The 12,190-nt window shown below is 53.5% G+C and overlaps 1 protein-coding gene across 3 annotated transcripts in view; it reads left to right on the top strand.

Annotated features, from left to right (window-relative positions):
- Positions 1–12,190, top strand: part of rreb1a (ras responsive element binding protein 1a) — a 184,076-nt gene that overhangs the window by 160,816 nt on the left and 11,070 nt on the right. For all 3 annotated transcript variants that reach the window (XM_052015651.1, XM_052015652.1, XM_052015653.1), the window contains exons 9-10: positions 4,408–4,597; positions 9,217–11,953. In XM_052015651.1, the coding sequence (XP_051871611.1) occupies positions 4,408–4,597; positions 9,217–11,953 (2,927 nt within the window). The remainder of the gene's footprint in view (positions 1–4,407; positions 4,598–9,216; positions 11,954–12,190) is intronic.

Here is a 12,190-nt window from a genome sequence, read left to right as displayed (position 1 = left end):
CAGTGTGAACAAACAGTTTCCTAAAGTGAGCAGCAGCTAGGTGGCCTTCAATTCTTTGTTACATTACCCTTGGAATCTAATTCTGCACCTTGGGAGCAGGGTCTTGGATTTGGGAGATATGAGAACAGGGGTCCCAGAGTTGGCAGTGGGAGCAGGGATTCCAAAGGTAAGAGAATTGGGAGCCAGGTGTCAGATTCGGGAGATGTGGGTTAAGGGGTCCTGAAGTTGGAAGATATGGGAATAAGGGTCCGGAAATGAGGAGAGAGATGACCTTGTCATAGCCTTGTCCTCTTTAGAGAGTGTGAGGTGAGGGTGGGTTTATGTTGGATGGGATAATACTGATGAAGGTTCAACCATCTACAGGAGGCCAGGGGAAACTTCGTTGCCCTTATTCAAAGTGGTGCCTGGGTCTTCTCCATGCATCTGAGGGAGCTGGTGGACCTTGGATTAGCTTCTCATCCCACAGTGCTGCATCAGGCAGACAGCCAGAATGGGTCTGAATCCGCAGCTGAAACGGGGAAGTTTTCACCAGGCCAATACGCAGCGTTGTCGGGACCTTGGCCTCCCCTCGTCTCTCCTCCTGTGATCCTCGAAAGCCATCTTTAACTCCAGATCAGACATGACTGAGCAGTTCTTCTGGCTGTGAACGACCTTCTCCCTGGTGTGTGAACCCAGCCATCACTGCTTTTGTGTGGCCACAGAGGTTCAGCCGGTACATGTGCAGAGGTGCAGGGAGGTCAGAGGTGTGGATGGGTGCAGTGAATAGTAAGGAGACATTGCTTCTGATTTGCAGGGCTTGCAACACATGGAGTGTCAGTGCAGTTTCACAGAGACTGTGGTGTGACAATGAACCTTTGTCTGCTTGCTCTGGGTGTTTAAGCCATCAACAGTCAGAACCAGCTTGTGGTTTCCTTTGAGTGTTGTGAGTTTTGACAATGTTCATTTTGTCCTGAGGTAAACATGGCCAGGGATGAGGTGGGAGGGAGCAGGAGAACATGGTAAATAGCTCTCGTCACTATACTGTGAACTCTGGGCAATGTTGGGAGTATCCTGGCACTGTGCACAGAGTAGTACAGCACACATTTCTAACTTGGATTCGTACTGAGTCTTGGCTCTGCCAAACTGAGTGAGGTAGGTGTTGAGCAGCCTGTCCTGTGCACCTAGTGTGACCTGACTCCTCCTCCTGTGGCTGAGTGAGTTACACTCCCCTCCAGAGACAGGAGCACCAGGACCCTGCGGATGTACCATGTGGTACTGAGGCAGTGACAGAGGGCGAGTTAAACTGAGGCCCCGCCTTCTCTCTTGGATTGGCCTGGAAGAGTCAGTGGTACCGCTTCACACCGGAGCAGGGGGGTTGGTGATAATGTGGAAAAAGGCCCTCTGAGTCCACACTGATCATCAAACACCCATCAAGCACTGAGCTATGAGGCAGCAGGAGTACGAGTTAACTGTGCAAGAGGAGTTAACCGTGGGGGAGCGGGAGTTAACTGCGGGAGAGCGGGAGTCACAAAAGTTGCTGCTGATTGACTGTCCTCCCTACTTGGGGCGATGGCAGGGGTAAGGGGGTGAAGAGAGGGGTTGCTCTTCAAGCCCAGCTGGTGGTTTACATACCGGAGAGATTGGCATGTTGAGTTGGCGTTGGGAGACAGTGCCGTCAAGCGATGAGCTCTGGAGAGTGCCTCAAGCGGGCACCACAGCTGTAAGCTGACAGCCTGCTGTGAGTAAAGCCTCCCTCGCCAGCTGTGCACCCGTGTCAGGAGGTTATGTTAGAGAGTGTTGAGTACGAGCCAGAGAAAGCTCCAGTCTGTGCAGCTGACAGGGCTGTCATTGTAAGCCTGTGGTGGTGGGAGAGTGGTGGTGGAGGGCTTGGAGCTGGACTTTAATGGGAGCACCACTGACTGTGGCACACCCTGGGCACCCCCAGGGAGACCTGCTGCCAAATGCAGGAGCAGCAGCTCGGAAGACGTGGAGGTGGACGTGTCTGACAGCTCACTACCTGCTCCAAGGTTGCTCCAGTATGTTTCCCTCCTGGTGTGCGTGGTCCTGTTTCTGGAGAGAGAAAACAGCAACCGCTCCCCTTCTGTCCCATTTCTTCACCACCCCCCCCACCCACCCCATCCATCCCGTTCCTCTCACACCCACCCCAGCCCCCATCACCCTGTTTCTTTTCCCCTCCTCCCCCCACTTCATCTGCCCATCACCCACACCCTCCTCCCACTGGTTCCCTCCCCCACTGTTCCCATCTGCCCTCCCCACGCTCCACCTTCCCCTCCTATCCGATCCCATCATCTTCAGCCCTTTGTCACCTCCACCGATCACCTCCCAGCTTCTGTCGCTATTTCCACCCTCCCCTCCTCCATCCGCCCATCATCCCCCTCACCTGGATCCACCTATCACCTGCCAGCTCTTGCTCCACCCCTTCCCTCCACCTCTTTAAACTGCCTCTCTCCCTTCTATCTTTCAATCCCGATGAAGGGTCTTGACCTGAAACACCAACTGTCCATTCCCCCCCTCACAGATGCTGCTCGACCCGCTGAGTTCCTCCAGCATCTTGCTTGTTGCACTGTGTTTGTGGCCACTGCACAGCCAGGACCAGTCAGAACAGTGCCCAGGAGCCCAGCTGTCACTGGGCAAGGGCAGACCAGTCTGCTGCTCCCTCCATTTTGTGAGGTTCTGGGGGAGGGCTTGTTCAGCGAGGCAGCAGCAGTGTGGCTGCAGCAGATGCATAGAGCTTGCGTCAGCTGGGGGAAGTTATTGCAGTTGTTTGCTCCTTGTAATCGGGGCTGGTCGTGGTGGGAATTTGGAGGGATGGTGCGAGAGAGAGGTGGGGTCCAGGGTGGAGTTTGCCGTACGTAGGACTGAGCACACCGAGCTGGAGAGAGCCCAGGACTGCCTGCTCACACTCACAGGTCCCCAGGCGAGGCAACCTTGCAGCAGTGGCTGTGTTAGAGCTCCCCCAATGGTTGAACATACAAGGTGCATGTTAGCATCAGCACTTGTTCAGTCCTCGGCCCTCAGGGCGGGGCAGAGGGCCAGTCCTCGTCCCTCCGTGCTCTCTGTCCTGGTCTCCTTCTGTAGCCTTTTCTGGTCCTCCAACATCTACACACTGACCCCCCCCCCCACCCCCCCCCACCTTGCACTGTGATCAACCCCCCCCCGAAAATTATTGCTCTTCCAGGCAGGTGCAGTGGCCCCAGACTCCAGAATTCTCCCCACATTTCCTGTGGTGGAGTCATAGAATAATACAGCAAAGAATCAGGCCCTTCAGCCCAACTCGTCCACCTTATCTCTGCCCCTCATGATTTTATAAACCTCTACAAGGTCACCTCAGCCTTCAGGGAAAACAGTCCCAACCTATCCAGTCTCTCCTTGTAACTCAAGCCCCCTCCCAGTCCCAGAAATATCCTTGTGAACCTTTTCTGTACCCTCTAGGTGAATCCCATCCTTCCTATAGTACGGTGACCAGCACTGCGCTCGATGTTCCAGGTGTGGCCTCACCAACATCTTGCTGTAACACGATGTCCCAACTGCTGTACTCAGTGCCCTGACCGATGAAGGCAAATATCCCACACGCCTTCTTCACCACCCTGTCTACCTGTGTCGCCACTGTCAGGGAACTATGTACCTGTACCCCTTGGTCTCTATGTTTTATAACACTCCCCAGAGCCCTATTATTTACTGTGTCAATTCTGCCCAGGTTTAACTTCCAAAAATGCATCACTTTGCACTTGTCTGACTTAAATTCCATCTGCCATTCCTTTGCCCACTTTCCCAGTTGATCTGGATCCTGTTGTAACCTCAGCCAACCTTCTTCACTGTTCACCACACCACCGATTTTAGTGTTATCCACACTCTTACTAACAGTACCACGTATGTTCTCATCCAAACCGTTACTACAGATGACAAACAACAGTGGACCCAGCACCGATCCCTGCAGCACACCGCTGGTCACAGGCCTCCGATTTGAAAACCAACCATCCACTACCACCCTTTGCCTCCTTCCACCAAGCCAGTTTTGTGTCCAGCTGGCTAACTCACCCTGCATCCCATGATGGGAGAACTTAGATCTGGGACATGGTCTCGGGATAAGGGATCTAGAATGCATGAACATAAGGAATAGGGGCAGGAAGTAGTCCGTTCAGGCATCGTGCTTGCTCCACCACCCAGTGAGATCACGGCTCACCTTTCACCTCAGGATGGGCTTGAGGAGGAATTTCGCAGGGTCAGGCATGATCTGGGTGGGCGGTGAGGCAGACGTGTCCATCCAGGGTTTCTGATGTTGTGGAGCAGTCACTGCTGCATACTGCCGCTGCCACACGAGGGAGGGTTATGGGGTGTGCACCACTGACTGGCATCCGGTTTCTGTCTCTGCACTGACATATACACAATTGATGTTCTTTTGTCCAGGTGTAGCCTGTGCTGCATTTCCTTTAAGACCCACCGCGGTTTACTCCGACATAACGCCATGATCCACAAGCAGCTTCCGACAGATGTTTCCGGAAAGCCTTACATCCAGAACAATCCCACCATTCCAGTGGGCTTCCATGACCTTGGATTCATCGACTTCTCCTGCAGGAAATTTCCCCTCATTTCCCAGGTAAACTTGGTCAATTAATGTCTCACCACTCTGCAGGGCAAGGAACTTACCTCTCTCTCCAAACCTGCCCCCTCTCTGTGAACCCACGCTCCCTCTCCAAACCTCCGCCATTACTGTCTCTCTCTATGGATCTCTCTCCTTCCCTCCCTTTCTCTCTCTGGAATCCCGCCTCTCTCCGGACTTCGTCCCTCACACCCTCACCTCCACGCCCCCCACACCCAGACTTTCCTCCACCCCCCTCCAGATATTTCCCCACCCCTCTCAGGACTCCCTTCTCCTCGCTGTGTTTTTCATCAGCCAATATCGAATACAAGCAACATTAATTTCACATAAATGCCAGTCTTCTACAAGGGTGGGGATGGGTCTCTAACCACTACCCTTGACTTCAGTAGTGTTACCGTCCCTGAGTCCCCTGCTACCAAGACCTGGGGGCCACAGTTAATTAGAGACTCAGCTGGATCAGCCATATAACTACCATGGTACAAGGTCAAAGGCTGGGTATCTTATAATGAGAGTCTCACCTCCTAATACCCACATTCATTAAGTTACTAAGTGTGATGAAACACTCTCCACTTGCCTGAATGAGTGCAGATCCAACAACTCTGAAGAAGCTCGATGCCATCCAGGACAAAGTAACCCATTTGATTAGTGCACTCCCCAACGCCCTAAACACTCAGTCCCTCCACACCGGTGGGCAATGGCTGCAGTGTTATCATCTACCATCAGTGCAGTTAATTGCCCAGACAACTCCGAGAGCACCTCCCAAACCCGTGTCCTCTATCTCCAAGCAGGACAAGGGCAGCAGGTGTAGGGGAACACCATCACCTACAGGTTCCCCTCCAAGTCCCGCACTATCCTGACTTGGAAATATATCGTGGGTCCTTCATCGTCACTGGGTCTAAATCCTGGATCTCCCTTCCCAACAGCACTGTGGGAGCACCTTCACCGGAAGGGCTGCAGTAGTTTGAGAAGGAAGCACACCCCCACTTCCTCAAGGGTAATTAAGGATGGGCAAGAAATGCTGGCCTTGTCAGTGATGCCCAGATCTGGAAAAATGTAATCACTGTGTCTTGGGTGGAGGGAAGTCCTTATTATTTTCAGTTGTGGACTTTAACTGCCGACCAGTATATTACCTTGTAGGCCAGAGCCCTGGTACTGTACATGGGTGTACACATGTGCTAGTGGGAGGCTCAGTGGTCTGGAGGAGTCTACACGAAGTTCAGGGTCAGTCCTTGTCACGTGATTGCTGAGTTGCTAATGAACACACTGACAAACTCATTTTATTGGCAGGAGTGTAGAGGTATGGAGTCATTCAGCAAGGAAACAGGCCCTTCGGCCCAACTTGTCCATGCCAACCAAGGTGCCTACCTAAGCTGGTCCCATTTGTCTGTGTTTGGTCCATATCTCTTTCAGGGTGGGATTTGGCTCCAGTGCCTGCATTCATGCAGCGCCTGAACTGCCCAATGTGTCAGCTGCTTTTAAGATGGGAAAATACAGTCAACTTCAGGGAAATTATCTTAAAAACTCCATCAACTGTAGTGTGTTAAGGATCTCCCTGAAATAGCTGTGGGGACAGTCTTCCCTCAACCTTCCCTTCCTGTGGCTGATGGATATTCTGCTTCCCTCTCAGGCAGAGATGAGCTTAACACCATCACTTGACACCTAGTGTGTGTGTGTATGGATGAGGTTCCCAGTGACAGCCAGCAGGGTAATATATCTGCTAGAAAACCAGGACATGACAGGGTGAGGTGCCACAAGTATCTGCCTCTTAGTTATACTTCCATGACCTATTTATTAGCACAGACTTACACTGGCAGCACCGATCTTCCCCTAGTTGTGGGCCACCTGATGTCTGGTACTGCAGTGTGTTAAACACCAGTATCTTCCTTTTAAATCATTTCATCCAGGATGCAGAATGATAAGTTCTGCAGTACAAGGCTGTGCTCAAAGTACAGGGGTTCTTCTGCCAAGACCCAACTAACAGCGTAGATAAATAGCTGGTATCTTTTTCCCAGGGTCGAATTTCTAATACTAGAGGGCATGTATTTAAGGAGAGGGGGGGAAAGTTCAAAGATGATGTACGGGGCAAGTTTTTTGTTGTTTACACAGAGTGGTGGGTGTCTGGAATGCCCTGCTAGGGGTGGTAGTGGATACGATAAAGGGATTTAAGAAGCTCTTAGATAGGCACATGAATGTGCAGAGAATGGAGGGATATGGACATTGGAATATGGAGATTAGTTAGACATTTAAGTTTAGTTCGGCATAACATCTTTGCCCGAAGGCCTGTTCCTGTGCTGTACTGTTCTAGGTTCTATGTTATCAGCTGGTATTTGGCCCATGATAGTTTGCCAACCACTGGTTTCACAGAGAGGGCTGTGCATTGAGGCTGCCTTTCTCCGTTTCCACCATATGTTAGTAGAGTATAATGAGATAATGGAATGAAGGACACAGCAGCTATCAAATGTCTAACGCAAGGGCAGGCCAGAGCATTGGAAGTCTTGAGTTACCATTTCAAATAGGCTGGTGTTGCATGCAACATTATATTGTGTGTGTGTGGTAATGCAGTGGGATGGGTGCTGGGAAACAGTCATGTAGTAGGAATGTTACTGGACTAGTGATCCAAAAGCCTAATGATTTAGAGATAGGGGTTCAAATCCCACTACTGCAACTAGGGAATTTTAATTAATCTGGAGTAAAAACTGCTGGCCTTGGTAATGATCAAGAAGCCAGTGGATTGCCATAGAAGTCCACCTGGTTCACCAATATCCATCAAGCGGAGGATATCTGTTATCCTTACCCTGACTGGCCTGACCCACCAAGGTGATTGTTAACTGGCATTCTTGACAGCCTGGGCCTGTGGTATGTCGAAGTGGTGAAGCAGGGGGACCGTGAAGGTGATATCTATGGTGGAAACTACCTTGAACCACATGATTCAAGGGCAGCAAATGGCACCCTTGCCAGCAGTGCCCACATCCTGTGAACAGATAATAACAACCACATCGCACTGCGGTTACCTGCTTGGCTTGACGAATGGACTGAGGACACTCGTTCATCACGGCTGTTGCAGCGGGACCTCCACCATGGAGCCCAGCTTTGACCCTGAATGGACCAATTGGACGATCATCCGCCTGTGGCCAGTGAATTCCACACGGAATGAGTTTGAAGCATCTCCCATCGACTTGTCAATGGGCAGATGGCAAAGTGCCAACCGGGCCGAATTAAGCCGGGGGCATGCCACAAACTATCTCACTCAGTGCTCCATGGTCCAATAAACAACGGGCTTGTGGGGGGGACCAGTAAGTGTTGTGCTCCCTCATTGGACTGAAAACACTGAGGAGCACTAGGATTTGCAGGCCTCTGCACAAGCACCAAAACGGTGCCTTTTGTGTGTTGAATACCTGTGCTCTTACTATTTTTGTCATAGAAGTAAGTATATAAGATTATGAGAGGCATAGGTAGGGCAGAAAGTCAAAATCTTTTTCCCTTGGTATGGGAATCAAAAACAAAAGGGACGGGTTCAAGGTGAGAGGAAGGAGTTTTAAAGGGGATTGGAGGGTAAGTTTTTTCTACACAGAATGGTTGCTATCTGGAGGGTGCTGCCAGAGGAGGTGGTGAACGCAGATAGAATCACTGCATTTAAGAGACACGAGGGACGGGGTAATAGAGAGAGGTTGAGCAGGCCTTTGTTCATTGGAGAATGAGGGGTGACCTTACACAGGCGTATAAAATCCTGAGGGACAGAGACAGGGTGAATGCACACAGTCTTTTTTCCCAGGGTTGCTGGAATCAAGAACCAGAGGGCATAGGTTTAGGGCGAGAGGGGAGGAACCTGAGGGGCAATTTTTCCCCCAGAGGGTGGTCAGTATATGGAATGACCTGCCAGAGGAAGTGGTTGAGGCAGGTACATCAACAACATTTAAAAGGCACTTGGACAGGTACGTGGATAGGAAAGGTTTAGAGGGATATGGGGCAAATGTGAGCAGATGGGACTAGCTTAGATAGGATTCTTGGTCGGCATGGACCAGTTGGGCTGAAGGGCCTGTTTCTGTTCTGTATGACTCAATTTAGACAGACACATAAGTAGGCAAGGCACAAAGGATACAGTCCCAATGCAGGCAGATGGGATTAGTGTAGATGGGCAAAAAGGTCAGCATGCTCATCGTGGGCTGAAGGGCCTGTTTCTGTGCTACTCTAAACTGCACAGGAGAAGGTTGTTCAGCCTATCAAGACCATTTTGGCCAAACGGGAACAATCTAGTCTAATCCCACTTACTAGTTTCCAGTCTGTGGCCCTGAAGGTTAGTGGACATTGGGTGCTCATCCAGGTATTGTTTAACTGAGGGGAGGGTTTCTTGATCTCCCACCCCTTCAGGCCGTGGGTTCCAAGCTCCCACCAGACTCTGGCCATTTCCTCATCTGCCGTCCAATTCCCTAACTCTTGAGTACCCCTGAAATGTCCTGCAAATCTCCTGGTGTAGGGGTGGTACAGTAAATGCTTGGCCTTGCCCAGATGCTGATTAAAGATGTGAATGAGCAAGTCTACAGCACCTTGTCCTCTTGACTCAGGGAAGGGGGTCCTTGCTGCTCACCCAGTCACTTGTGCTGTTTGGACGTTTGCAGATGTGGTCGGAGGTGAACCTGCGGCGGTGCACCAGTAAGTTCCATCGCTTCGTCTGCGAGATGTGCAACAAGGCCTTTCCGATGCTCGCTGCCCTGAACCTGCACATGAAGACTCACCAGGGCCCGCTGGAGGAGGGGCATGCCAGGCCCGAGGCCCAGTGGGCAGCCGAGGCCGACGCCGAGCAGAAAGCCTTCATGGCCTCCTTGGGCCTGCATCACACCAAAGAAGTGCGGGCCACGAAGCAGGAGGAGAGCACCGAATTCGACATCCGCAACATTTGGGTAGAGACACCCCAGTGGAACCTACCTCAAGAGGCCAACTGCGCCACCATGAAGAGCCAGCCCGCCTTGGACCTTGCTTCTTTGGGAGCCACCCTCTCCTCGCTTTCCCCGCACCAGGACAAGGTCAAGATCTTGTCCTTGCAACCATTCCAGAAGGGCTTTATAATCCAGCCCGACAGCAGCATTGTGGTGAAGCCCATCTCCAGCGAGTCTGCCATAGAACTGGCTGACATCCACCAGATCCTCAAAATGGCCTCCTCAGCCCCTTCTCAGATCAGCCTCCCCCCGCTATCTAAGGCGCCCTCCATCTCCACGCAATCCATGTACAGGCAGATGCCTCCACTGAAGCCAAAGCCCCTGGCCACGCCATGCACTCTGGTGGTGGCTTCCACGCCCACCTCGCTGATGAGTGCCCAGCAGGCATCCCCTGGGCACAACACCCCCAACCTCCCTCCCCCTCCTCTGAGGCTGGTGAAGTCATTGGCCGAGTCCACCTCCCGACCCCAGGACCTGAAGCTAAAGTCGGCCAATGGGACCCAGCCCTTCCTCCAACCCAAGATCGAGCCCTTGAGCCCCATTGAGATGAAGACCCAGCTGGAGCAAGACAGCATCATCGAAGCATTGATTCCCACGGAGATTAATGGGTCCATCAAGCAGGAGGTGCTGGACGGGGACTTCAAGGCCATGATGGCTGGGATGTCGAGCAAGAAAGGAACAGCGCTGAAGAAGGTTTTGTACCCCTGCCGCTTCTGTGACCAGGTCTTTGCCTTCTCTGGGGTCCTGAAGGCTCACATCCGCTCACACCTGGGCATCTCCCCGTACCAGTGCAACATCTGCACCTACATCGCCGCCGATAAGGCGGCGCTGATCCGGCACTTGAGGACGCACAGTGGCGAGCGGCCATTTGTCTGCAAGATCTGCCACTACCCCTTCACGGTGAAGGCCAACTGCGAGAGGCACCTGCGTAAGAAGCACCTCAAGGTGAGCAGGAAGGACATCGAGAAGAACATCGAGTACGCGGAGTGCCGGGCCGGAGGGCTGGCCGATTCCTTCCGCTCGCCCGACACCGTCTGCAAGTACTGCGGCGAGGACCTGAAGTACTACCGGGCTCTCCGCCACCACCTGAGGACCCACAGCAGCTCGCAGAAGAAGCCCTTTGAGTGCAAGGAGTGCAGCGTGGGCTTCTCCACCAAGAACAACTGCATCCGCCACATCCTCAAGCAGCACAGCCACGTGGAGGAGAAGGAGATTGAGAAGCACATCTTGTCGGTGGACTGCCTCCTGGGAGAAAACGGCACCGTGTCCCCAACCCTCTCCGAGGAGAGCTTCTCTGCAGGAGGCTCCCCGCTCTCGTACCGGGAGTCCCAGAATGGGTTCTTGCATGGGCTGATCCCACCATCCTCCATAAAGGCGGAGCCACTTGGTGTCTTCTCCGTGCACTCAGAGGAGCCCCTGGATTTTTCACAGAAGAGCAAGCCGGTGCCGCTGCCCTCGTACAGGCAGGAGAGCCACCTACTCAAGAGGTTCACCTTGCCAGCCGTTCGCTACGACAGCACCATGGAACCCATCGATCTGTCGGTCCCTAAAAACGTGGGCAAGGAGCAGGTCACCACCACCAGGGAGGTGAAGGAAGAGAGGCCCCCAGATGGGCACGGAGGTGCAGCCAGCGGCCAACAGCACCCCCCTGCCCTTCAGCCAAAGGTCACCCCCGACAAGCAGGCGGCCGCACAGGTTTCCCCGCCTCTGCAGGGCTTGGTCCCCACCCCGGGCCCAGTCGCTTTCCCGGCCGTGGTTGCCAGCAGCAACCTCCTGCGCCCACTGCGGCCCAAGCCCACCCCGCCCTTGCTGTTGCCCAAGCCCGTGGTGGCGAAGGAGCTGCCGCCCCTGGCCTCCATAGCTCAGATCATCTCCTCCGTCTCGTCAGCCCCCGCCCTGCTGAAGAGGGAGGCGGCGCCCTCCACTGAGGGCGCTCCGGCGATCCCCCCGCCCCAGCAGGCAGATGAGCCGAAGGGCGGGCCTCCGGCCAAAGCCTCACCCCAGGCAGAGCCCAGTACCAAGGTGGCGGCTGCCCACCAGCCCGCGGCAAGAGCCCCCTTTGGTGGGATGGCCCCGGGCAAGAGGAGGGGCCGGAGGAGGGGCATCAAGTACAAGAAGATCCGGCCCAGCCTGAGCGGCGGCTCAGAGCCTGAATCCAGCGGGGAGTTCGCCAGCGTGGAGAAGATGCTGGTCACCACGGACACCAACAGGTTCAGCCTCTTCCTCCAGTCCACTGCAGTGAAGGAGGAGCCTGGCAGCGAGGAGAAAAGCCCAGAGCCAAAGGAAAAGAGGGGAGTCAAGATCTTGAAGGGGAAGAAGAATTCCTATTCCAACTCCGTGCAGAAAATCACCTGCCCTTACTGTCCTCGATTGTTCCCTTGGGCGAGTTCCCTACAGCGCCACATGTTGACACACACAGGTAAGGCCACACACCACCACTGGTTCTGTTCCTCGTTACTGCTGTGACTGGTGAATTGTTTGGTGACCACAGCAACAAACCCTGTAAAGGAAAACCTCTTGCTCAACTCTGCCCACTATGTTAACACCGTCTGCCCTTCCCAACAACGGGTCCATTGGTTCTCCCTCGACGTGTGTGGTCAGTCTACTTGTGTGGTTGGTGGTCCCTCCCACAGTAGGGGTGTTGCGGTGGGCTAGG

The sequence above is a fragment of the Pristis pectinata genome, chromosome 5 (assembly GCF_009764475.1).
Source record: "Pristis pectinata isolate sPriPec2 chromosome 5, sPriPec2.1.pri, whole genome shotgun sequence".
Classification (NCBI taxonomy): Eukaryota; Metazoa; Chordata; class Chondrichthyes; order Rhinopristiformes; family Pristidae; genus Pristis; species Pristis pectinata.
Note: the sequence above shows the minus strand (reverse complement) of the source record. Positions and strands in the feature narration are given on the sequence as shown.